This window comes from Cylas formicarius, unplaced genomic scaffold (genome assembly GCF_029955315.1).
Source record: "Cylas formicarius isolate icCylForm1 unplaced genomic scaffold, icCylForm1.1 PGA_scaffold_6__28_contigs__length_40554024, whole genome shotgun sequence".
Classification (NCBI taxonomy): domain Eukaryota; kingdom Metazoa; phylum Arthropoda; class Insecta; order Coleoptera; family Brentidae; genus Cylas; species Cylas formicarius.
The window spans coordinates 4,436,639-4,464,566 of NW_026844347.1; the positions used below are offsets into that span (position 1 = coordinate 4,436,639).

The 27,928-nt window shown below is 34.8% G+C and overlaps 3 protein-coding genes across 7 annotated transcripts in view; 1 reads left to right on the forward strand and 2 right to left on the reverse strand.

Moving 5' to 3' along the window:
- LOC132702990 (complexin) overlaps positions 1–27,928 on the reverse strand; it is a 444,845-nt gene that overhangs the window by 162,478 nt on the left and 254,439 nt on the right. The gene's annotated exons all lie outside the window — the stretch shown is intronic.
- On the forward strand, positions 596–4,665 carry LOC132703355 (uncharacterized). The gene is made up of 2 exons (XM_060672566.1): positions 596–731; positions 2,800–4,665. Exon 2 carries the CDS (start codon positions 2,817–2,819, stop codon positions 4,476–4,478), a length of 1,662 nt encoding a protein of 553 aa, XP_060528549.1. The 5' UTR covers positions 596–731; positions 2,800–2,816; the 3' UTR covers positions 4,479–4,665.
- The window catches only part of LOC132704141 (uncharacterized), a 12,443-nt gene continuing 8,624 nt past the window's right edge, over positions 24,110–27,928 (reverse strand). The window contains exon 4 of the mRNA XM_060673952.1: positions 24,110–24,413. Within this exon, the coding sequence (XP_060529935.1) occupies positions 24,110–24,413 (304 nt within the window). The remainder of the gene's footprint in view (positions 24,414–27,928) is intronic.

Consider the following 27,928-nt stretch of genomic DNA (forward strand, 5'->3'; position numbering starts at 1 on the left):
CAAAACGCAACATGAAAGAAGATGAATCCAAAAGTACAAAGTAACCACGCGTCTCTTATTCTGACATAACCTTCTTCTTAACTAGACCCTAGTCTACATTCGTTCCTCGGACCATAGATGTAGGATATATTTTATTGGTTCGTTTTACGATTACCAACACGATATTAAAAAAAGAAAATAATATAGAACTACTGCAAATGATACTAAGCAAAAAGGACTTAAAACAAAGCATATGTTGCTTTAATTTATCTTATTATCTTAGTTCAGTCTTCTAGGATCTAGTATTAATTCTATGTTTATTCGAGAGTCGCAATTCTAAGTTACTTAAACTATTTTCTATGGCAATAAAATGCTCTTTAAAAAGAAATAAAAAATATTCAATCCGTTGGAACTACCGAGCATTTTATCCCATCATTATTTAATACCCAATTTTAATTCCAACAGACTAAAAAATAGTGACAAAGAAATTTTTTTCACAAACCGAATTGTACATCAAGCAAACGCAAAATGAACTTCCGAGCGTTGCTCAAATGCAATTCCAATTTGTTGGAACACCGCGACCTTGGTATTTCGCCGCTAAAGTTCAGCCGATTCGCTTGTCGTCGGCAGTCAGCTGTTTCCCGGTTGCGTTGCCGCCTGCTCGTCTGCCGCCAGGACGTATCGGATCAATATTACATGAGTTTTAACCAAAACAAGATTTGTTTTCGAGTTTAACGGCTAGAACGAAACTGGTAAGGCCTTTATACGCATTAGCAAGTGTTGGTCCTGTTCTATTGAAGATTAATTAAACAGTGCCGCTTATAATATGTATTGGGTCAACGACAACGATACCATAACCTCACTAAAATACTCATCGCGGGACGAGTATTTACGTGCGGAGTACCACACGGTGCGTTTAATACAATGTTGTTAATACGAGCTCTTAATGGTGTCATTATTCCAGTACGCTTCGAAAGAGCTTTTTGAGTTATAGTTTTAGTGCATTGCAAATGCCGGCAAGACAGTTCAACTTGTATTACAAAAGATAATATTTAATAAAAACTTATTATTAATAGACTTGTGGAGATTGTGTTGTGTCTCTATGCCAGAAACCGTCATCTGCAAGCAATATTTTTATTTTGACTGACTCAAAAAGAAATTTGGTAGATAAATTAATTGTGGCCTTGGTGCAGTTAAATTTCAAGGTCGGCGTGGATTCAATATTCCAACATAGTATTTGTTGTGTAGCACTTTCAGAAATTCCAAAATGCTTGATATATTTAATTATATATGAAGCATATTTAATAAATTGTAATAAGTATTAAATATTATACAAATTCAAAAACAAAATTAAAAATCTAGATAATTTTGCTTACAGGTTGCGATCTCTTAATAAGAGAGAGAGAAAAAGTGATAATCTAATTAAGTAAATAAAAAACTTGCTTAGTTTTTATTCTGTAAACTAACTCTCCTACTTAACAGAGGAATGCAGAGTATCTACAAAATTTTCTTCTGATCAATAATTGGTATTATCGCGCTTGCAATTTTAGAACGAAACTTCCACCTTATAATTATATTGTCCTTTTCGGTTACGCCGGCAACTTTCGAAAATATAAAACGTAAACAACTAAAATGGAAGCCAATTCGAATCGAAACCAAAAAAAATATTTGTATTATTTCATTTTCGACTTGTTTATAATACAAATATTTATTTCAGACCAGGATCATATTTTTCAATTTGAACGTCTAAGAGAAAAGGGTCGGATCGCGTTTATTTACTACCAAATGCTTTCAGATTCCTCTTATATAAATACGGCAAGATCCGTATAGTAATTTAAAAGTCTGAGACCGCCTGGGATTTGTTCGAAATACCTTTTTGTCTGAAGTTCGTTACTACAAAATACACGTTTTTTTTGTTCGGAATGCATTTTCGTGATTGTTGATTAGGTATGATCTGTTCATAGATATTAGAAAGTGACCAATTGATTTTGAACGGATTATCCAAGGGTGGTCATTAACATACAACGCAACAAGATTATTATTATTAATTAAGGTAAAAATCTTGTTGCGTTGTATGTTAATGACCACCCTTGGATAATCCGTTCAAAAGCAATTGGTCACTTTCTTATATCTATGAACAGACCATACCTAAGGTTTTCAAAATAAGTGTGTAATGTTGTATTGATCCGTTGGTTAACATTCTATTCCGCCATCTTATGCATCTTGATCAGTTAAGATGGTTCATCTGATTAACTAAAAAAAAGAAATTTCGCTTTTCGAACATTTGTTTAAATTTTCAGAAAAGTTACAAAGGTTATCAAAAATATATTTTTTCCGATTGAACTTTACTGCGATCAAGTTATTGGTCCACGTTCTTCGTTATGCTTTCTTTCCTTCCAATTTTTCCTGTAGAATTGATTGCTAGAATCTATTTCGTCCCCTTTTCAATTTGTTCCAAAACATTGCGATCGTAATGTTTACGCATAATGCAATAAAATAAAATAAATAAATAAACAAATAAAACTTAGGTCGATAATACACTTAACATTAATATGTTAAGTGTATTATCGACCTAAGTTTTAAAGTTATATTTGTAACAAGTGTGACTAGCACAAAGCTAAAGAGTAAAATATAGAAAATATAATAAAAAAGTTTCAAGAAAGACTAGTCTTAAGTGTTAATTTATGGTTGTTTATAACCAATCTTTCAAAACCTAATGAATAGTGAAGGAATATCATTTCTAAAACCAACAAATAATATTTTGCGTAACCTGCAAAATCTACCTATTTCTATATGAAAACTTTTCTGTTTTTATTTCAGATTTCAAAATTGGAAATATGAAAAAGTCTCCGGCTCAGCTACTTTACGGGCCCTTATTATCCGGACATGTAAAAACGATCCTAGAATCTGGTCTGTTGCTCGACGAAGACTACGAAGTGCTCTTGAAGTCGTTCAATTTCGAAACCTTTTCCGTTGAACCGTATAAACCGCCGATGGGATTAATTGTCTGCGGGGCAACCACCGCAGCTTCAATCGTATTGGCCAAAAGAATCAAATTGACGTTACTACCCATAGCCCCTTTGGCAGCGACCGCAGCGTATCTTTATTTAGAAATCCGTTCAATTTGTCGACGCAACGAGCAAAGAGCTGCTGTAAAGCGTCTGATTAATAGTTTCATTAAGTTGCATAAGCTCATCAATGGAATTATAGCCTACCAGAAGACTAGAAATGAAATAGCGACTAAAAAGACTAAAATTTTCTACGGCAAAAATGTAGAAAAATTCAGTGCTCATTTCGCCGAGCGCTTCATGGACCTCTTATATTACTTATTAAGTGAACTTCAGTTTTTAAGCTCTTTTTCTGAAAGTTTATGCGAAGATTTCCAGGAGCTACGAGAGCTAGACATAAGCCGGTTGCTCGACACGGATAATCTAGTTAACGAATCTCTACCTCTCTCTATGAAAGTTAAGGACTTGTATTGTCTTCTTATGTCGAAGTTTTTGAATTATCTCGGGGTAAATCTTTGTAAAAACTTAGTCGACATCTGCACTAAAGAGGTGGATTGTTTGCTCAGCTCTACATTGCCGAAGCTGACCACCATGCTAGTGGAAACGTATTCCGCTATAAACATTGAATTTAAAAGCTTAAGGTGTAGTATTAATGAAAAGTTGTCGTTTAAAACTAGGACGCCTTTCAAAAAACATATTTCCGGAAAGTTGCAACAGACTTTAGCAGGTTCGCTAAATAAGTTGTCCATAATTTTTGAGCAAGCACGCATGGTGCTGGAAAAAGTGGACAATTTGAACGATGAAGAAAATTTGAGCATGTTACAAGATGCTATCGCCGAGTTAAGGGACCACGCGTTAGCCACGTATGAATCCTTGGACATATTGTGTAAATTGTATGGAATTTTGTCTAAATCGGAAAGCAATGCCACTAATCGTGTGGAAATAACTAAAGAAAACAGCGATCCAACTGCCAACGTGCCGTGGTTTAATTTTGACGATGAAACTGTAGCTTTAGAAGAAAATTATGAGCTATACGTAGGTAAAGACGATATAAATCATGAAGAAGAACTCGGAATTTGCGATGATAAACCGGGAGCCTATTTAGGTTTAATGCTTAGGGAACTTGGTCAGTGTCTAAAGCAACATGAAAGATTCGTAGCGGCGAGGAACAAAAGGGGTATCAAAGATGGCGAGGAGGAACAATTGCAATATCAGAAAATAGAAAAACCTACGCCTAAATTTGACTTAATGGTGGTTCCTGCCGTTAATTCGGATAACCAAATTATCGTACCCCCTACACTATTACCGCCTCCACCCCCACCGGTAGCACCCCCTCTCCCTTTAAATGTAGTTCATGAATATAATGATGGAGCCTCTGGAAGCACACATAGCTTGTTAACAAGCTTAAAGTCATTGACGCGTCAGCTCCAAACTAAAGAAGAAGTGTTTGGTGATAGAGGTGTCGAAAACAGTTCCAGTGATTCAGATTAAAAAAAAATTAGATATATACAACTAATATATTGCCCATTTTATAGTAAACTTTATTTATTTATTTCAAACAATGTAGCACAAATTCATTTTTGGTAATATCAAAACCAGTGAACCCCTTATAATTCGAGACTTCGTTTAAATTGATTGTATAGAATTTTTATTAATTATCCACCACTTGTTTATTTAAGAATGAGTTTCCAAAATTTCATCTCAAAATGTTTTTTGAATCCCTGGTGTGTATCCTTATTTTGATCCTTTAAAAGCTCTTTTGCTTTCAGCAATCGCCACTGGTAAAATTACCAATAACGTTTTTTACTTGATATTAGAAGGTCGGTTTTCCTTATAACTCTTATGGCGTTAATAGTCAAGTAAATATTTTTCGATATTAGTTAATCTAGAATATTTTTTATTTGCTGCTTGCGCAATAGGTTTTAAGACAATTTTAGGATATTTGCGATTTGACTAGCTTGATCTGAAAAAAAAAAAACAAATGGATCATTCCTTTTTGATGAGTTTTTAGTTGTTTGTTGTGTTTAGTCGACTTACTAGGCGAATACTGCATTGCTGAATTTTACCTGAAACAAACAAATAATATTTAGAAACAAACTAAATGTTACAAATATAAAAAACAAATATCCCTTTCAATACTAACAGTAATATCCTACACCATCAATTTTTTCGGGTCATATCGTAAAATAAGTCACAACCATTTAAAATAAACTTGTATTGAAATATTTACCAGAAATAAGTTATGACAAGAAAATTTAAAATATTTCAAAAATGACTGATTTGTAAATTGCACGTTGATGAAATATGTGTAGATTTGTCCTAATTGGATTTCGCAGAACAATATAATTGTCTTCTGTGATCAGGGTTCATATAATGTTATATACAGTATTTCTTAATTTACTTCGATTCAAATAAGGTGTTCGAAATTCTAAGAAAAGTAGAGACCAAATATTTCGAAAGAGAACAGGCATTTTAATAATATTACCATGTCCCTCACGGAATATTAATATCCCTTTTATTTTATTCCCCTGCACATCTAAAGCAATGCAATTTATAAGATATCTTTACCTGACCTTCTTTAATAAACAATTGTTGCCTATCAATTGTTAAGTTTGTCAGGAACAACCATATAGAAACTAGAGATGTAGACGCCCTGCATGTACCGATAATACAGGAACTTATGAGACAACCACGAAAAAACAATTTGGAAAGTGTATTTAACATGCTCATGCGCGAGATTTAAAATCTTACTTTTAACCAATGATTTTGCGGCATTCAACGACCACCATGGTCGCTGACAGATCATCAATAAGTTTGGATGTGGCGGTATTATTATCTCAAAATATGCCTAGCTCTCGTTAAATGTTCTGGCAAAACGAGTTAAGTGTGTCGAAATCACTGTTTAGCATGAAAATGGCGCAAACTGCAGGTTAGTGGGTAAAATAGAGAGATTTGCACGGAAAATCATTTTCTCTTCTAATCACTGCCTCCTGCGGCGTACCAATTTTTAGTGTAATAGGGCCATTGTATTATCTAATAACTATATGGGAACAACTAATGAAATACGTCATTTTGGACAGGATCCTGTCAACTTTCTAATCATGTTTTGGTGGCTTAATGATAAAACTACAAACGCGAGGAGTCTAGCTAATGAAATAAATTGTTTTAGTAATTTAATGTTTATCTTTTCTCTCTGAATATTTAAATTGACTTGTAATGTGGAATAACAAGTAATTTATTTATTGTACATTAGTATTTTAACTCTGTCTTGGGTTGTACTTTTTGATGACGTGAAAAAAATACTCTTTGCATACTGCAAGTGGTACAGCCAATAGTGTTGGCATCACTTAGATGGGTGAAACCCATCAATATCAATACATATTCGAAACCATAGTTATTATGGTCCCGTATTTTTCAATATTTTGATAATGTTCATCGTAGCTTAAGAAAACTTTCCAAAAATATTCAAAATGATGGCGACGGCAACATGAAACAAAAATTCCTGTGAAAGAATACAAGCCTTGAAATGTTGGCGGTTAAAGGACCAAGTACGCGGAGAGATTCTCTCTCTCTCTCCCGCCGACCGTTCGATATTGAGTCTAGATAATTTTGGCAGACCGCCAAAGTTTGGAGCGTCCGCCGCTATCCTCCGGAGTGAAAACTTGCCCGACAGTTCGATCGCGTAGGTAACCTATATACAGCCCGTTCATATGCGCAGGATGTTTGTTCAGTTTTCATTTTTTTAATGCTTGTAACCCACTTATTTGATTTGATTCGTGTTGGTTCTATGGTAAAATAATGATTATTGTAAGGATGCTTCTGCCATTATTTGTAAACTCAGCTCCGACCAGACGTATAGAAAAACGTGGCTGCATAATAGGACAGAAAAAGTGAATAATGTCAAAAGATACGAAACTGCTAAATTTACGCAAGCCGGATGCGTTTAATAACATTGTAACCAAAGCTTACCCGAAATGAATTGTGCGGCCATATTCAGAATCATAATATTTATTTAATTGTTATATGCATGTGAGAAGAAATCAGCCTAAAACACCTTTAACAGCAATTCCAAATAAGTGAAAATATTACATCAATTAAAAAAATAAAAAAAAAAATGCAAAGTGAAAGAGTGCGTCCCCGCTATGCTAAAGAGATAACTGGACTATATTTCGGTTCTCAATGCGAAAGAATAATAATAAATGTAAATTTGAAATGACAAAGATCATTAAATAGGATGAACAATCGGCCGTATAGACATCGTTAGATAATTAAGTTCTTAATTAATCTTAGATCAAATAATTAAAAATTTATGTAGAAGTGCGAATAATATGAAAATATATAAGTTGTAATAAATAGTATTATTTTAAGTACGTCTATTTATAGTAGAAGTTTTACACAATCATGCAATGATGAAAAAATCTTTTACTTGCACCTATACCAATTTTATATTGTTAACTCTTTATAAAACTACTGGATTACTCTTGCGTCGGTTTTTGCTGAGTCGAACTTGCTAACGTTTCGTCAATAATCTTGTTGGCTTCTTCAGAGCTTGACTGAAACTGGTTCCCATTGAGAGGCATAAACATCGTCTCGGATGATGTGACCACATATCAAAAGTTCTAAAGAAGTATACAGTTTACACTTAGATAAGTAACGACTCATTTTAGAGTTTACACGTTATGATTTTAGGGTATTCAATTGATGGAATTGGCACATGTTAGCCTTTTCTAACCTCTTGATATTAAAAAACATCTTCAAAAAATAGTGGTTTCAGTTTATAATTATTACGAAGGCGAAGTCAAGCTGTTGGGTATACTGGTTGAAGATTTTTGCTCTGCTTGGGGAGTCAATTCTAGTCAAATACTTATTTTAAGAAGAAATATTTATTTGTGAGCAAAACGGGAAATTAAATTTTGCCATAATGAACCGAAGACTTAATCGAAATATTCCAAAGTAACAACCACGGAGGTCAAGTGCTGAACAGTTTTTTGGCATTTCAAAGATTACTTTTAGTGTCGGTGTCAGGTGTCCTCTCATACTGGTTTAAAACCTGCAGTTTGCAGCCATCAGCATTTTGAATTTGCTAACGAACGAACCTTTTCAGGCCAATCGATTAAATTTCGAGAACTTTTTTTAGTCAAGTTTTTATCTCATGTAAACCTAACTGTGGATAGTAAGCTGTATTTTTGGAACATTAAACTATGTAATAACAGCGGATGGCCCCCATTACAGATGGCGCGCCAATGTGTCAACGTATTACAGCTCCCCTATTAAGATTAAAAAAATATTTTTTCTGTTATGCATGGCGTTTCATGAAATTACGACAATACCAAAATACTTATTTTTAAAGGGAACACCCTATATTATTTAATTTAACAGAATATTTTGACTTGATATTATATCTCAAAAGCATACAGAGCTTTGTAGAAACATTCCAGATATGCAATTGGGTTAGTTCTTGTTAATTTATTGGACTTCATTACTGTCACCATGTTGCCATATCGCTATTTTCTTAGCTTTTTTTTTCAAATTATGCACCTTACTAGGATCGTGTGACTGATATTTTGTTAAAAAATTGTTATTCTTTCTAATGTATTCATGTCGCGATACACGAATGGAAAATATAATCAAAAATTTAACTGCAATACCATCCGTCAATAAGCATCTGACAATAGATGACTATTGAACAAACAAGAGAAAGTATTTTGTCAAATTTTAAATAAAAAAATTTTAAGGTTTCGATACGTATATATCCTTGTAAACACTCTATCATTATCGAATATTTTGTCTCTTTACATATTGGAGTGACGAATATATTTTGCAAAAAAAATTGCCTAGTCCTAAAACAAAATCAATAATGAGAGAAACAAATTAAATTCGAGCATAAAATTTAACATTTTTAACATTATATTATTAACAACACTTTACTTGCCAGTGTGTTTAGTTTCATTTGTTTAATGAACGAGTGGCTTAATTTTTCGAAAATAGGATAAATATATTCACCGAGTGACGTGTTTTAAAGTCATCGGAAACATGCGATTGCTTCCAGTCCGTGACTAAAACACCCATACCGTTAAAGATGGTGAGCAGCACAAAATTTTAAACTTTGAGTGCCCGAGGAGTGCATAATTGGTTATTTTGGGGTAGTGACTAGAAAAACAATATTTATTTGTTCCTATCATTGATATTATAGAAATTGATATATTTATTTATTCAATAAAATTCGATGGAAGAATTAAATTCCCTTCACACTTCAACCAGCGGTATCGACCTTGATCAGTCTGATGACAAAAAATTCTCGTAAATATGTATGCGAACGATATATCGTATGCAATGTCGTCAAAATGTACCACGACTGCAAGGGGGGGGGGGGGGGGTAGAATATCTGCCGACCACTCGTCGGCGTCATCCTGACCTAATCCGACTTTGTTGACTTTAGTTATTTGTGGCTTGATATTGAGACAGGTTCACGGTTTTCCTTTAAGCGACATATCCTAAGGAATCTTGTTTTAATGCCACAAATTATTAGAAATATAGCTAGTACCCAATGCAATAGGGCCATATCGAGTCCGTTCGTTGTATTGCCAACTTGAGAGAGTATTGCCAATTTGAGAGGTTAAAGACTCATCTCTTTCAAAACGAATTATGTAAAGGCTAGAGAATTTTAAATTTCTTGTATGCGGCACTTTGCGGCGGGCGTTCGTAGATGGCCAATTAGCCCTGTTAATTCGCTTTGGAAAATCCCCTAACAAGAGGCCGGGGAAAATTTACCCCTACCCGCTCATATATCTAAACGGCGTGACAGAGGATTTCGGGTGGGGCGTTTAACAAAGTTAATTTTCGTATCAGATCTCGCGCCTTTGCGGATTACTCTTAGCCCTCGGCAATTTCGACAAGAAATTATGTATAATTTCATTTTTTACTTCGTCTTCATCATTTTTCATAAAAGACTGTCTGTCATTGTTACCTGTTTTTCTTGGTACTTCATACATTACTTAAGTCCGAGCTTTAAATCGATTGGTTTGGTTAGATTCTACTGCTATTTCTTCAGATTTCAATTTCTGAATTCTATAGTTTTTGCGAATTAATAGGCTGTAATTTCTTGTTTTTTGATTCCCAGAGGGTATGTCAACTATAGACGCACTAGAAAAGGTGCATGAAATAGCAAACGCGGTAAAACAGCGAAGAGCAAGAGAAAAGTGCATACTTGTCACTGTCGATATACAAAATGACTTCATCTGGAGAGACCAAATAATGAATGACGTGCACCCTAATGATTGACCTGTGGCGTTCCACAGTTCTCGGTGCTGGAACCGACCCTGCGGAACCTGTACTATGTTTTGAGAATGCCTGTCCTCTAGGAGCTCAGATTACTTGCCTATGCGGATATTTTAGGCATTATGGCAGTAGCGAAAAGCGTTGACCGAATGGAGAATATAGGAAGGAAGGACCAGAAGTCCTACCATCAAGTTAAATGGAACAAGGATTACCACACGAGATCTATCAAATACTTCAGTTTAGTTCAAAAGATAGTAGAAAAGGCGGACAAGGTAATAGGAAAACTCAACAGATTAATGTCTACAACTGGAGGCCAAACGCCGTATTTTTTTAAAATTAACTCTCCGAATGCATTACTCCTTCAGAAAATTAAAGTTTCTACCATAACGAAACTCGGTGCTAGAGGCACCCAAAATTCAAATGTAGTTATGTGTATGTGTGTAATGCAGTTATGAGTACGAGTTAAATGTTATTTATAACTAATAAAACAGAACAAAATAAAAAGAAAATAGCACGCAGGATTCACTTACCCCCGGACGTTCAAAGAGACAGAGAGGGTACTTTTAAGTTAGTAATAATAATAATACATGAGCTCGGCTTTAACAATATCTTTCATTTCTCAATTTTGGAGTTTATCGAGATAAAACAAAAATGTTTTAATTGCAAACCACCGAGCCAAGAGCCTAAAACTAACAGTGATACTTAAACCAGTTTGATTCGGGGACGGCGGTTTTTTAAAAAGTGTTATATCACCTTGGGTCTTTATGACATTTATTGATATTATTTTTTTGTAATGATATATGTCGGTATACTTAGGAGGACCCCATAAAGAAGCTAAAAATTTCATGTTAAAATTGCCGACGGCATGAGATTCCAGAAAGGATTGTTTAGAAATCAATTTTGAATTTTGTTAAATTTCTGTGTATTGGGTTTGATCATCACAGATGAGCTGCCGTGGTGAAAATAATGTAGTAGAAATGATCAAAAACGACAGATCGTTCTTTTTTCATACGTTCTCACTTTGCTGAATGTAAATTGCAAAAAAAAAGAATCATTTGCGAGAAATCTCTTTCCTGTGCGTTCCATACAGCTGGATGTCTTACATATGCTCGTAATACGGACTTTTCAAAACAATATAAAAAAATGTTTAGTTGAGAAAGCCAATTTCAAAACCCACTATCGATCAGTGTTTTCTCAAAATATATCCAGATCTAGTTCAATAGGACATATTATACGAAAGCAAATCAAACTATGGTTTTTGTCATAACCTGAAAACACCCTATAGAAAAATTCAGGTGGGTAATTTTATTTACATTTATTAGTAATGATAGAGGATTGTTTTTGTTTTGATATTAAGAAAAAATGGTGCTATAATAGCACTATGCGGATCTTCTTTATGAGAGTATTGTAAGTTTAATATACCACTTTGGTTACTTAATATTTCCGATGTAAACACGCGAAAGCCGATAAACGACTAATTATCTCGCTCGCAATTGTCGTTGGCAGTTTAGATTTCGGTTGGTAGACCAATCGGAATAATTCCGCATAAAACGTGGGATGCGATTTCGCATTAATTTCGCGTTGATTTAACGATCGTCCCATGACCAGCAATTAACACAGGAACACTTTTAACGATTTTTTTTTTGACGAAAACGCGAATTTAACATTTTTCGAAATGTGTACCTCATTTAAAATTTAACTTGTCTGTTAATGACTGATTCGGTGCCGTACATACAAAAAAAAAGAAGTAGGTTCTTTTCTGAAAATTTTATTGTTTACATAAGCCAGTGATCTAAAATATTTTCAGCAATGTGAACAGTTTACTATGTAAGTGGCTAAGGGTCACTTGTTTGAAAGTATACTGCCAACTTTATGGAGTTGGCTATATGTATATTATTGCATTTAGTGCACCGTCGTCACAATCTGGATGTCTGGATGTTTCTGATACATAAAATATTAGAAGAAAAGGGCACTATAATAGCATTTAAACGGGTTTATAACTTTTTGTTTGTTTGTTTCCCTGTCATTTAAAAAATCCCTTTGGGATATTTTTTCTTTATTTTAACAGAATTAATACGTTAACAAAAACTTCAATTTTTTTATGTATCTAAATCTAATAATTATGTAAACGACAGCAAACTTTCGTCTCATCTAGCGATAAAATTGGAAGAGACGTAATTTAAATTAGATTTATATTTATTAAAAAAAAAAGATCTAGGTGTGTTGGAAGGGGTTGATAAAAATTCAACGACGACATTTCGGCTCCTTACTGGGCCAACTTCAGGATATGCAAGAGTTCTTCAGTTAAAAAAATTATAGAGGATCCTGAATTTTGCGACGTTATTCTAGCTTTTTCAACAATTGACAACGAATTGCTAACTGTCATTGTTTTTATTTGATCTCTTCCAAGAAACTTATTTTTAAATTTTTATATTAGATAAACGCATCAATGTTTATTTTGTGCTTAATTGCTTGTAAGTTAAAAAGTTATCATTCTTTTTTCATAGAGAATTCTGTACCTTAAAGGAAACAATGTATTTGCAAGCTTTTAAAACACATGTAGAAAAATTTCATAAACTTCGGGGCTCAGATTAACTTCGATATCTTTCAGAAAGGGGGAAACCGAGCCGATGCAAATTTTTACTCCGATCTCGATTTGGCAGTGGTCCAGAAACCTTCGACCGGAAACCGAATTTTCTGCAAACCAGGCAGTCTCAGCTTTAAAAAAAGAGCCTCAGTAATAAATCACGTTACACCAACGCCAGGTGTTTTAGATTAAACTGCAATTTACAGGACTGTGGGCCACGGTAGTAAAGATTTGTGTGTATTAGTGTTTCAAAAAGTCTGATAGTCATATCGGGTTTAATATTTAAATGTTAGAACTGAATGAACATGAAAGCCATAGCTTGGGTATGATGTAGCAAAATAATAACAATATATTTTATATGAAAGCTCTGGAGCTTTAGAAAGAGTAGCATTGTTGTGACTTATAAGCGCGATTGGCTTCTTAATTGTTAATGCTAAATTTGGTTTTGTACATTTTTTCAGATCAAGATCAAGATAGGATTGCTTAAAGAGGTCTTAGGTCTTTCCTTACTTTCTTGATCTCGCTCGACATTTGTAAGCATTTTGATTTTTGACCTAAAAATGCTCTTGTTTTTGGAAAGATAGCCATATGGCTACCGCCTTACATGAAAAAGAAACTGCTTGCTATGATTAATGTGCTTAGGTTATATATACTACGATATGAAAATAGGACGGCTCCTTATTGTCTGCTAAATGCGCCGTTTAGTCAATTGCCTGAACTTTTTAAGTTATTAGGATTTCCTTGATATCACTCAAGAGCTTCCCTGGTCTCTTTAAAGGTTTCTTGGTTGGCACCCATTTTCCATTAACGAGATCCTCTGTTAAAGTATTGTCTTGATTTGCTGCGTCTCCTATTTCTATAATTATTAGCACTTGGTAGCCACTCTTTTATCTATACATGACAACTTAGCTTGTCGCATTCTAATTTAATTGGAACGCTTTCATTTGACATATTAAGCACGCGCAAAATCGGTTTTGAGTACTTGATTTGAAATAAACGTGATAACTTGTCATTGTTCTGATGAACTGAACTTACTGACGTTTCGCCAATCATCATGTTAGGTTCCTCACAGCTTAACTGAAACTGGCTCGCAAATAGTATATAAGCGGGTACAAAGTATACTTCGACCAGAAATATAATGCTTTTACAACCGACCCCGTGATTAACTTTAGTATTTTAAAACCGCAGCCCCTTATAGAACACCCTGCCGGGCAGACTCTTACCCGTAACTACTCCAGGACTGTCCTTGGAATTTATCTACCACACTAACAAGCGGAATATAAGTAAGTTTTCAATCTTTTTCGTCCAGCAATTCTTGAAACATGTACATAAAAAATAAGTATTAAGTAACGATTTATTATGTTCTAGTATCATTATTAATATACAGAATATTAAATACAATAATAATAATAAACTATCAGTCACTTAAAAAATTGTCAATACCGTTACTGTCGTCACCTAGTTCAATGATCAATTCCACCACTAATAACGAATAACGTTTATGGTAGTATCACTAAAGTTTGGTGCAGTGTTATTTCTTATTATATGCTCTTTCAACTTAGACCAATCGGGTTAAATATACAATGATACGGGGGTAATCTCAAGATTTCATGTCCGTTTTGTTGTGCTATCGAATCGAGTTTTTAGTCTATTAAAATGTTTCATTTTTAATAGTTCCAGAAGTTGTTTTTCGTGTAGCTCTCTTCAAAATATAAACCATTTTTGTACAGAACTCCTTTAATTTATTCTTTATTTGAAGAAGTATTTAGAATTTTTCAATTTGGGCTGAATGATACGAGGCATTATTCAACATAATAAAAGTAGTTGGCTATAGTTTTGGCAACATTTTATTTTCAACCCATGGTAATCCACACTTGAATCTTGGACGTTTTTGGTAGACAAAAAAAGGGCATCTTCCACCCAACCATTTTTGGACCCAGCATGAAGATTTATTACGTGCTTTCCATGTGAAGGCGGCACGTCTAGTACACAGCTGTTCCTGTTATCACACGATCCTTTTTTCACATTTTCTTCAGAAAACTATGCAACGACTCTTTGGCACAACTAATGTTTGAGCATGTCAGTACTTTTTTATGCAGTTCTTCTAGGTTTAAAACACTATTTACTTTATTAGCGCCGTAGATTATACGCCTAATTAGATCTGCGTGTTTCTTTTTAAAAACTCGCAAAGGACCAGCATCTTCTCTCATTTTCCTCTTGACTATCCAATTTGCAACAATTTTTCTTACGGAACTTTGCTCATGTCACTTGTTTTTATTGCTGCTCCTACTTCCACTTCTGAATTTCTTACAAAATTGTAAACATTGACTACCATCTCCACTTCGTCTTCTAATTCTGGAGAACATCTGCGTCATTCCATGGTCTCGACATTTTAAAGCGTTAAAAAATAGGAACCTTCAAAAAATTGCAAAATTCTAATAAATATTTACCTGTATTCTTTCTCTACTTCGAACATAATCTACAGGCTTAAAAAAGACTGTTGTTTACAAATCGAAGAGCTAGGTAGAAGACACAGAAATGCAAGAAGAAGAGTGTTGTTAATCGAGAGGCACACAAGACAAAAATGATTATTTTTTAACTTATTTAACCAGGACAAAGAATATTTAAACAGTAAATAATAATAATAAACTTAGGACAAATAAACTCATTAGCAGTTGCCGAACACAATCACGAAAACCAACATCAAGTTTTATTCGATAAGCACACGATTAAGAATTTTGCTACAAACGAAAAATCCGAGAAAAATTCATAGAAATTTAATTTATAAAATAATCTTAACCGTGACCGGGTCTTTACCTTTCACCAATATGAGAATCAGTCGTCCGGGACAACGCTCATGCCCCTCCTTTATCTCGGCTCCTCTCAAACAATATATAAGCAGATGTACAATGCGAACCAGTTTCATCTAAGCTCTGAAGAAACTAATAGGATGATTGGCGAAACGTGACGCGGAAAGAATCCAGAATATTTGTAAATAGGTAAAAACATTAATTCTAAAGCTTACGAAGTAAATTATTATCTCACGTAAATATCTGTGCTTCTAAATGTACCCATTAGATTCCTTCCATTCCATTGGAATTCGTGTGTGCCTAGAATATAGTTGATATTATTGGTTCCGCAAATATCTAACTAACTAAACTAACCTGTCGGATTCTCACTTTAAAGATAATGGGTAATTTAAAAAAAAAAAAACGATGTCGCTTAAATTTCGAAAACCCATATAGCAAGTGCTACGAATGACGTGACAAATTTTGACAAATTTTGTTTCAAAATGTTAGCGTCTCACATAATCTAAATTCGAAACAATGGCGTGTAAAATTAAACTCAAATTGCAGCTCGTATTTCGCTGTAATAGAAAAACGTCAGGAACGGGAAAGAATTTGTATGGCGCTCAACGGTTCATGGGTCAACCGCAAGGATACTGCAACCCGTTCGGTCTTACTGAGTGCTCCGTATCTCCTGAGGGCATACACGGCGCCGGTATTATACGGAGAAATGCTCAATGAACCGAACGGAGGTGGTGTCATTTTCCTTCGTCTGTCGATAATCCGGATCGAGCAGAATGTCGCCTGCCCACGGTTAGATAAAGATGAATTATTGACTTATGTCGGCACTTTATCAGACACAGTTTTCTGTTTCGGTGGTTGATCATGGATCGAATAAAAGTTTTGTGTAATGGTTTCATTCCACTCTTGGAGAGGATGGGTGTCAACCTACGACAAATTTTTGTATAAACTTACTCTAGTTATACTACACCCTAATACAACTCTTTAAGTCGTTAAATTAAGAATGTTTGTCAGTTTTGAAAATATGTTGAAGATAATTGTTTTACAACTACGTATTAGACTTTTAAAGCTGAAGACATATAAGGGATGATGATAGTATATCATATTCCAGGTACAAAATCAAAACTTTTGAAAGTAGAAACCGTTTCAAAGTATGGCTGATAGCTGCAATAATTGCTATGCTGTAAAGTAGCCTGGTAATGTAATATAAAAAATTTCGTTTCCAGCATTCGATAACCAAACTGGCTGCTGACAGATCGTCAATAAGTTTGGATGCGGCATTTTTGCGACAGTAACGAGATCTTTGCAAAAAGAATTGTTCATCGCTCCTTTTCAAAGGAGTGGTCAAACAGTTTAGGCAAACCGGTAGCACAAGGTATCGGACTTGCCAGAGCCAGAGACTAGGTGGCTTCCACACTGATATCACTGATAACAACGAGCTTGGCTACCTCGTCAAACAGTAATCCTTTTTATTAATGTAATTAACCAAAAAAAAACAATGTAGTGATGAATATTTAAACAAATGCTGCATTATGCCAAATAAAACCAGCCACATTATCTGCAATTTAAAATAATTAAAGGGAGGAAGTCCAAATAAGTTATACAACTCTTTGCTTACCTATCATAAACTTCGCAGATTCTTGAAGCGGAATGTTTTTGAACTAACGAAAAATAAATGAGTCGTTGTTAATTCATGCAGTTGGTGTTGTTTATTTGCATGTTCCCATTTACTGGTGTATTAAGTTATAGAGGCAAGGCGAACAAAGAGTAGACCGATAAATTTTACCCGCAGCAAACGAAAAGAGATTGGGATTTCGCTCCGCAAGATTAAACAGTCTTATTTATCCATTATAACTAGCGCCATTAAACTGCTACGGATAAAAATAAAAATCTTTTCTTTAAAAGTGAATTATGTTGGAATAACCTGATTGTATTACTTTTGCTGAAATCGTATTCCGAAACGAAATTTTCAGTTGGATTAACATATGCTTCTCCTATGCTAAATTTACTGAATTCTCAGAGTTGCTGCCAGTTTTGCAGAAATTTTATATAATAGAAACTTTATATAATATCCTAGAGTAAAATGTAGGTTTTTTCGTACTAAAATGGGTTCGGAAATGTTTATTTTATTTTAATTTTTCAAAGGAAAGAAGTATTCGAATTGACGTAGCTTCTAACCACACCACAGACTTCACTCTTTTTTTCTTATACGCAAGATATTTCCTGATAGGTCAGAATCATTTTTACTTATTGCAGCAATGATTAACAACGGCAGAATTAGCTTTGGAAATAAAAATTAACCTTTACAGGGTGTTCATTAGATATGATTCCTTGTTTGATTTTAAAACTAACAGTTCATATAAATGTGGGTCCGCAAGACTTCCATTTTTGTTTTTTCCTTCTTTTTTGTTTTTTCTAATTTAGTTCATAGGCATTGCAACTACAGATATTCTATTACAATAACAGCTGCCCAAACTAGAACTACAAGCATTGTTTTATACTACATTATTTATATTTTTTTTTTTATTGCCCATACCATACCATCCTGTTTCTTACATCAAAGACTTAAGGGCTCCCCATACAAACAATACAAATAACTCGCAACTCGAATAAAAGGAGTTGGCATACGATCATGCATGATCGTATGTCTTATTCTGAACTGGAACTGTCTCTTAAAGTTCAGGTAAAACGTTTTTTAAAAATAGTAATCCACACCATTGAGACCAATCAGATAGTCACCAAATAATTCCGACCATTTGGACACAACTTTCTAACAGAGCATGTGGATTAAGTTTAGTCCATATATGATATCAAATATATAGGTTTGATACTATTTGATTCCGCAACCAGTAGCAAATTGCTGCAAGAGAACTTGTACACACTGAATGTGAAAAGCGTAAAAATTTGCCCTACGGTTATATGTTTATGTTTAATATTTTTGCAATTTTCCGTTCTAGGGTTTCTGTCAATTTTATTTAGAAGTGCTTCCTTGATCTGCACTGTTCTCACCGTCTTCTCCATCTTCCTATTACGGACGAGTGAGGAGTTCAGCGTAAAGAAGATCTTTCACGATACATACGTCTTGCTAAATGAGCGTTGTTATGGGATATAAAGAAAACGCGTATATGCCATTTCATTATTGGTAACTTGGACAATTTTAAAGGAGAAATAATCACAAAATCTTCTTTCTTTGCAAAGCAATTTGAATTTTTCAATTGAAAAATTAAATTAAACTTTAACGTTTTTTGTATTTTTTAACACAATCATTAACAATAAATTTCTGATTTTATTTATTTTTGTGTACTTATGATCCTAATAAATAAATAGGTAAGTATAGCTTCAACGATGAAATGATGTTATTCCGATGGTTTTTTTTTTTTATATAAAACTCAGATTATACTGTGCTAGAATATATCTGCATATATTATTCAAGCAATTGTTTCACTAGTTTTGGTTTTACTGGTTAATTACTTTCTGAACCAGGCTAACCACAAGAGCAATGAGCTAATCTCAAATTTTAATTATTCATTTGGGAGTTCTTATGTCGTGATTGTTTAGATAACGATATGTGACAAATGTTTTTGATATTGGTTTAAAGGTTCATTGGATGCCGCTCTCTCCGTTAGCCCTTTATTTTTGTTACTTTGCTAACCTACCGACTATTGCTATCTGTCGTGACAGAGAGTTCATTAAAAGTGGAATTTGGAATGGAATGTATACTTGTTGGCCGCATAAAGTAAGATATTTATTTGAAGTTGTTTTTTATCATTGATAATTGCAAAAGTTCCAAAGTAAAAGTTAAAAATTCATACACGTTCTTAGTAGAACAATGTTAACAAATCCGTTTCAAATTTATGCTTAATAATTGTCAATATTTCCGTTTGCGTATGTTCAGCGCAACAATGTTAGCGTATCAAATCCTCATCAAATTCAAATGGTCTATCTATCGTAACGTTTAATGATGCTAAATAATTGGGGCCGCTACAAAATATTTGAACGTCACTTTCAGGGCATATCGTAAACTAAGCACAGTGGCATGAAAGAGGGCAAACTAAAGTGTATAGATTCAATAACAACAACGAAAATCAATAACGATATGTAACCGACGTATAAAGAAAAACAAATAAATGAAAACAATGATAAAATTTAGTTAATTTTGATGAAATGCTGGTCATTGATTCTATAATTAATATTACAATATTCAAATAGAATGATTTAGGATGGAAGTTAGGTTAGACGTTACAGAAACTTAAATTTATATAATTAATATTTAAAATAATAAAATATAGGGGTGTTTGAGAGTAAAACAAAGTTACGTGTGTGATTCTCTTTATTGACGAAAAGCTCCGTGTATGGACGCGATCGGGTAGGGATGCGTGTTACACAGCACACCGCAAAATTTAAGTGTTTGGCAATTCCACGACTTTTCATTCATGACAGAGTCCACTGCTTCCATGAGCAAAAAACAGAGTGGTCCTTCGACGCTCTTACAAGGGGGTTTCATTTGAAAAAATGAAATTTTCATTATTTTTGTTCGCACATTTTAGAATGAACTCATGTGCATATAAAACTGTTTCATTAGACCTTCGTAAACTATAACCATTGCTTAATCGGTGATTTCTCTCGGTTATTCTTGATCTCGTTCCAATAGGCCAGCAAATCGTGAATTGTTTTTATTTTTGGGGACTTAATCTTGCTACTAATGGCGGTATACTTCTCAAGTAATTACAAAGAAAACGGTATCAAGTATCGAGTTTCCATAGACAATTGAACCGTCGAATCGTTTCAATGTTTGCTAGAACAGTTACTTCATGCAAGTGAAAAAGAACCCTAATCCGATTTTTGGAACCTATCCAGGTGGTCAAAGTATTCATTATGTTGAATGAATAAAAAAAGAAGTACGTAATAGCAAATTGCACATATGTCTAATCGGTTATTAAGATGACTAGAATATAGAGCATATGTAGCGAGTTCGTGTATCTTATGCTGCCCTTTTTATTTATTTTCTTTTTATTTTTTCATTCTAAATCAAAAATTCCTAAATTGAAAAATATTGAAAAACATGCAAGTTTTTTCTTATATGCTTAACCAAAAATTACAATAATGAATTTTATATAATGACAAACAAAACAACAAGATCTAACAGCTTAACATTTTCACTTTTATCCTTTTTTAAATTAAAACTTTGATATTGTTTTTCCAGCCACAGATTTCCCAAAACAACGAAATACTTACATATCTTTCACCTCTTATCTTCTTGATTTAAAAACAATAGCATAAATGGTGTATTTCTTATTACAGTTGGTTACTAATATAATGCTTAAAAGATATCACTAATTCACAAGACACATATGCTTTTCTTTCTATTCGAGTGGCTTAGAACCAGATGAAACCTTACCCAAATCATTAGTTGGCTCATGGTACATATGAAATGGGCAATTACGACTTTCTTTATTGTTTCTAAAAAATTGAATACAAAAAGTCCCATTTTCGTATTCGAGGTCATGAAAAAAATGAAAAATATAAAATCTGAAAATTATATCGCCTTAGTTATCATCGCTGATGTATGGTCTTCAAGTCAAACAAAAAATCATTCGAATATGTTGAATAGTTTCAGAATTATTTGAGGATGAATGACAAAAAGTATTTTTTTTTAATTTCCGCGGGTTTTTTCGATTTTACAAAACGCGGTACCCCTAAAAAATAAGCTAACTAATGATTTAAGTCAGGTTTCATCTGGTACTAATTCGATTTTTTTTTTCAAGAAAGGAGCGACTTTTACAGGCTTTTTTACTCCACTATTATGAATTTTAAAACAATTCTGAAAACTTTAGATAATTCCAAATTCCTGTTGAAATTTACTTTCGCATCTTTTATAAAGTATTGATATATTCAGAAAACGATCCAATTTATAAAATTATAAAAATATTAAAGCACTTTTCACATGGAAAAGAGTTAAGAAACTTTCTTTGCAGTCAAGATTAATAAAATTCAATCTCTAAATAGGTATTAAATTTTCCTATATATTGTAATTGTGGAAACAAATAATAATAGTGTGGTAAACGGCATTTGAGGGATCAGGACCTATAATTTGCGGAACGAGTGCTTTTATAAAAGAGTGACTCAAAAAGTTTTCTAAACGTGTTGCATACTATAATTGTTCTACGACCTTTAGCAACACACAACACGAATAAATCCACTGACAACCGTCAGAAGTGGGGTAATATCTCCGACAATATTAGGTCGCGCACTAGATCGGTGCATAATTAGGTATTTTACAGAAGCGAGTAGAAAAATATTTGTACATAACAAAAATTTGGTTTCAGTAAAGAGCGTTGCCATCCTTCTTGCTCTGTTTATGTTTGCTGCTGGGTAACTTGAAGTTTGTAGATTGCAAATCTTTAAAAATAAGCTAAATACAGCGGCTACCGTTACCAGTTGTCACAGCTAATTTCATTTTATCATTTAATTAAATTTGTGCGGGGAATCCCGGTCTATTTGATTTTTATTTGTTTTATTGTCAAAAAGTATTTATTTACCAAAATTAATTAGTTCCGTTCTAATCGCACTGACGGCCTTTTATTTGAATTTATAGGTATCTCAATAGATTGTAGTAAAACCATGTCCTGAATAGCGGGATTTATTCTTTGAACGGTATGAAAATTAGGTCACCGAATATTTCAGAAATTAAACATTGAAATTTGCGAAAATATTGAAATTTGGTAGCATGTTGAAAATGTGCGAATAACCGGTTCCAAACGTATTGATGGGCCGCAGATAGAAATCCCCAAAAAATAGATAAATTAAATTAAAAAATTCTGCTTTTATAGCACTTTACAGTGACCGTGTCAGATTTTCTCAGGAGTCAGTATTTAGGTATAAAGAGATTTTTTTAAATAAAACACTGTGAATATTAAGCTATTATCTTGATTCGGGTTTAAAGGCCGTCGTCGATTAGAATTACTTCCTAACGTTTCGCTAGCACGAGTGGCGAGCTTCTTCAGAGGTCCTTCCATCTCCGATGTTGGACGTAGACTGACGATTTCTCCTGCGCAGGTTGTATTTATGCCGATTGGTGGTGGGCGGGGCTTGTTCCGCTTCGGTTGGTCTCGGGATATCGATCGGTACTGCTCGGGAGTTCCTAAGGATCGGGTTCCGTATTTGGTTGAGTCTAAGGGTCTCCTCCTTTCGGTTGAAATTGTGTGGGGGTGTTTTTGTATCTCAATGGCTTCCCTGACTAGTCTGTTGTGATAGCCGTTGACCGATGCTAGTAACTTACAGCTCTCAAAGTGTATCCTGTGTTCCCCGCTGCCCAGTGCGTGTTCAGCTACTGCAGACTTCTCTGTATGTCCTAGCCTGCAGCTTGCTTTATGCTCCTTAAGTCTCGTTCCCATTGATCTCTTGGTAGTCCCGATGTAGACCTTTCCGCATGAACACGGAATGCGGTAGACTCCTGCAGCTGAAAGTGAGCCCCTCTTGTCCTTCGCTGACCTGATGGTCTGCTGGATCTTCTTTGTAGGCTTAAAGATTGTTTTGATGTCGTGTCTTTTCAATACTCTGCCAATCCTGTCGGTGACACTCGGAATATACGGCAGATATACGTGGGAGGTGGAGGGTCGTTGTTCGGTATCCCGTGATCTTGATGATCTTGAGTTCATTGATCTCTCGCAGTTTTTAGGTGTTCAAGTTCCATCTGGAGGTTCTTCGGTTCGCAAATCCTTCGGGCTCGTTCTGTCAGGGTTCTGATAACCCCATACTTTTGACTTGGGTGATGGTTGGATAGAGCATGCAGGTATCTGTCCGTATGGGTTGGTTTTCTGTAAACTGTGTGGCCCAGCTTCTTACCTCGCTTCCTCACTAGTACGTCCAAGAATGCAAGTTGTTGGTCATTTTCAGTCTCCATAGTAAACTGGATGCTGGGATGCTGACTGTTGAGATGCTGCAGAAAGTTGTTGAGCTTGTCCATACCATGTTTACAAATCACGAAGGTGTCATCCACGTACCGGAACCACATTCTGAGGTCTCGATCGCTTTTTCCTCAAAGTGTTCCATAAATAAGTTGGCTATAACCGGGCTTAGTGGGCTTCCCATTGCCACTCCGTCCACCTGTTCGTAGAAGTTTCCCTTCCACACGAAATAGCTACCAGTCAGACAGACTTCAAAAAGTTTGCAAATATCGACAGGAAATATCCTGTTCACCAGGTCCAAGCAACTCTTCAGAGGTACTTTAGTAAACAGTGAGACGACGTCGAAGCTCACAAGGATGTCGTTTTGTTCAATATTAATATCTTGAATCTTGCGCACGAAGTCGGTGGAGTCCTTGATGTAACTGGTGCCGTGTCCTACGTGTGGTTGGAGCAGCGATGCCAAATGTTTAGCCAAGTTGGTCATCCGGGTGCGCTAACTATTGGTCTTAACGGGACATCTACTTCGTGTATCTTAGGTAGTCCCTAGAGCCTTGGTGGAACAGTCTCCGTCCTCACAATGCGCTTCTTGATTTGTTCTGACAGTGATGATGACTTGATGAGCCGGTTGGTAAGACGTAGTCTAACTTGCGTCGGATCCTTTTTCAGGGGTTTGTAGCTTCCCGGGTCCAAGAGTTCCTCAATCTTCCTATCGTACTCCTCGGTCTTCAGAAGAACGGTTGCGTTTCCTTTGTCCGCTGGGAGTATGATGATATCCTCATCCGTGTTCAGGCTACGCAGTGCCAGTCCTTCACTTCTCGTCAGGTTAGTCTTGGGTGGTTTTGCCTTCCTGAGGCAGTACAAGCCAGCAACGTGGTTCCGGTACGTGGATGACACCTTCGTGATTTGGAAACATGGTATGGACAAGCTCAACAACTTTCTGCAGCATCTCAACAGTCAGTATCCCAGCATCCAGTTCACTATGGAGACTGAAAATGACCAACAACTTGCATTCTTTGACGTACTAGTGAGGAAGCGAGGTAAGAAGCTGGGCCACACAGTTTACAGAAAACCAACCCATACGGACAGATACCTGCATGCTCTATCCAACCATCACCCAAGTCAAAAGTATGGGGTTATCAGAACCCTGACAGAACGAGCCCGAAGGATTTGCGAACCGGAGAACCTCCAGATGGAACTTGAACACCTAAAAACTGCGTTCGAGGCAAATGGCTACAGCAAGAGGGAGATCGAGAGATCAATGAACTCAAGATCATCAAGATCACGGGATACCGAACAACGACCCTCCACCTCCCACGCATATCTGCCGTATATTCCGAGTGTCACCGACAGGATTGGCAGAGTATTGAAAAGACACGACATCAAAACAATCTTTAAGCCTACAAAGAAGATCCAGCAGACCATCAGGTCAGCGAAGGACAAGAGGGGCTCACTTTCAGCTGCAGGAGTCTACCGCATTCCGTGTTCATGCGGAAAGGTCTACATCGGGACTACCAAGAGATCAATGGGAACGAGACTTAAGGAGCATAAAGCAAGCTGCAGGCTAGGACATACAGAGAAGTCTGCAGTAGCTGAACACGCACTGGGCAGCGGGGAACACTTTGAGAGCTGTAAGTTACTAGCATCGGTCAACGGCTATCACAACAGACTAGTCAGGGAAGCCATTGAAATACAAAAACACCCACACAATTTCAACCGAAAGGAGGAGACCCTTAGACTCAACCAAATCTGGAACCCGATCCTTAGGAACGCCCGAGCAGTACCGATCGATATCCCGAGACCAACCGAAGCGGAACAAGCCCCGCCCACCACCAATCGGCATAAATACAACCTGCGCAGGAGCAATCGTCAGTCTACGTCCAACATCGGAGATGGAAGGACCTCTGCAGAAGCTCGCCACTCGTGCTAGCGAAACGTTAGGAAGTAATTCCGATCGACGACGGCCTTTAAACCCGAATCAAGATAATAGCTTATCAACGGGCCGCGAAAGCCTTAACCAATTTAACTGTGAATATTATTTATTTGACGGTTTAATTTCATTTATACAAGTTTATATTAGAAATAGAATTTCAAAGATCAAATTATGAAACTCAATTGCATAAAATGCTATGGAATCTATAAAATTTATAAAAAAGGAATATTTAAGAAGAGGTGTATATCCCTTGAAATAAGAAAAAAGTGCTTTAAACTTTCAAGATTTGATGTTTTTGAAGTTCACTTCTTAAATAATAATTAATTTGGTAAACCTAGTACAAACTGGAAACTCAATATTTGGGGTTATTATGCATTTTTCATTACCCACAGGTTGATACACTTTTGGATGGTACTCAATTTAACCTGTCCCAACTTTTCGTTGTTACAAATCAATTGGTTTTTAGTATTTATATCGAAATCGATATTTTGTAAAAGACGCATCAACTATGCGCTTTTTGCAGAGCTGGTACGGTCCAATTATCGAACCGAGAGATAGCGCTCTTTTTATTGCTAGCTTAGGTAAGATTTGGATCTCTGGATTTCTTTGGAAACCATACCATGTAATGTTTAAAATATAAATATATTAATTTTTATTTTCTTTCTTTATTTTTATTTCTAATATCGTCCCTTTGGCGGCTCGAGTTCGTCTAAGTTTTTAGTAGTTACTGGAATACATGTGACAGTATTAAAATTACAAACAGAGTTTACGAAAAGTATTCAAAAAACCAACAATTTTTTCAACAAAAACTAGAATTTTTAATAATTTGCAAAAATAAATATTTTCAAATACGTGACTGTATTTTCAAATTATTTTTGTATTTTTGGTCTGTACAAATACTATCGAAATAATTAGTCATGAGCTGACATTACCAATAATGCAAAAGAAAATGATGGAAAATCCAAGGACCACAACAACGTCCAAATTTTAAATCCATAAAAAAAGTAAGTTTGTTTTGAAAACCCTGTAGCATCTTATTCAAATTCCGTTGTATACATCTTTTACGTGATCTTTGAATAACGGTATTATCGGATATATTCAAAAATAATGGCGCTATCATAATTTTCTTCCAAGTGTGGAAACTAGTATTAAAAAAAAAATATTGAAATATTGGAAAAACTATGAAGTTTAGATATGCATTATTATTAACAGAAAAGTTGATGAATTTAAAACAAAATCTAAAAAATTTTGAAAAATTAAAAAAAAAACAAAGATATAATGAAAAATTTGAATGAGTTATTGAAGTTGTTATTACCGACATCGTTCACTTCATGAAATATTAAAGATGGATTTCGAAAACGGCAACATCTTAGATTATTTATTCATTACTTCACACATTAAGTCAATAATAATGAATATTACTAATCAAATATACATATGTATAACAATTACTTGACCAACTAAAGTTTTTACTTCAGTTTTAGAGTATTTTCAAAACGACGAACTGCATGCCGTGCAGGTGTTAATATTCATTGGTACCAAAAAGGAACCAATCAAATTATGAATGTTTAAAAATACTTCGCATTCGATTCCGCCATTTCAATTAACCTTTCGAAAAAGTTGTTTTCTACATGGCTTGCCGCGGGGACGGTAGTTCGTTAAAATTTTCTCCGTAAATGAAATAGTAATTTTAAAGTTTTTCTATTAAAATATGGTGCTTTTGCGAATCCGTTCCCTATGAAAAACATCAAAGGCCACTTACAATTTTGAAAGTTTCGAAAAGCGCAATTAAAAATTCGAGCTTGATTTTCGTCCCTTGGAATAAGTCGAGAGCATGATACAGCATGACTCCTGATGTACCGTGGGTTCGATTTATGTTGATAACATTTTAATTGGCTGTAACTTTTTTGTTTTCAGAGATATCAAGGTAAACAAAAAAACAAAATGTAAGGTTAGTAGCCAAGTTTATTCCGAGTGACGTATAAAACAAAATACTACCAATTTTCTGACATATAAGCCTACATAATATTTTTTTAATAGAATATATGTGTTTAATAGAATATCTTATTCCGATTACAACTTTATTACACTTTATATTTTAGTTCACTCGTTTTTGACAAATCGGCAAAAATAGGAAATTTTTATGTAACATTAAAGAGTGCCCTGACTGGCAAATAAAAATATATTTCTGTTTGATATATCACTAAACAACAAGTCATGAAGAAAATAAATGAAACATATTAGGATTCTATTAAGCACATCCATTTGTCTCTATTACTAGATTATATGAAGAAACAGGTATTTTTAGGGGATCAATCCACTCAGTTTTGAAACAATCTAAATAAAATGCATTTAAATTTTGTTAAACACAAAAACCATGAGCAGAACAATGCCAAAGGAGGATGCAGTTTTGTTTGGATTTTTTAAATAGA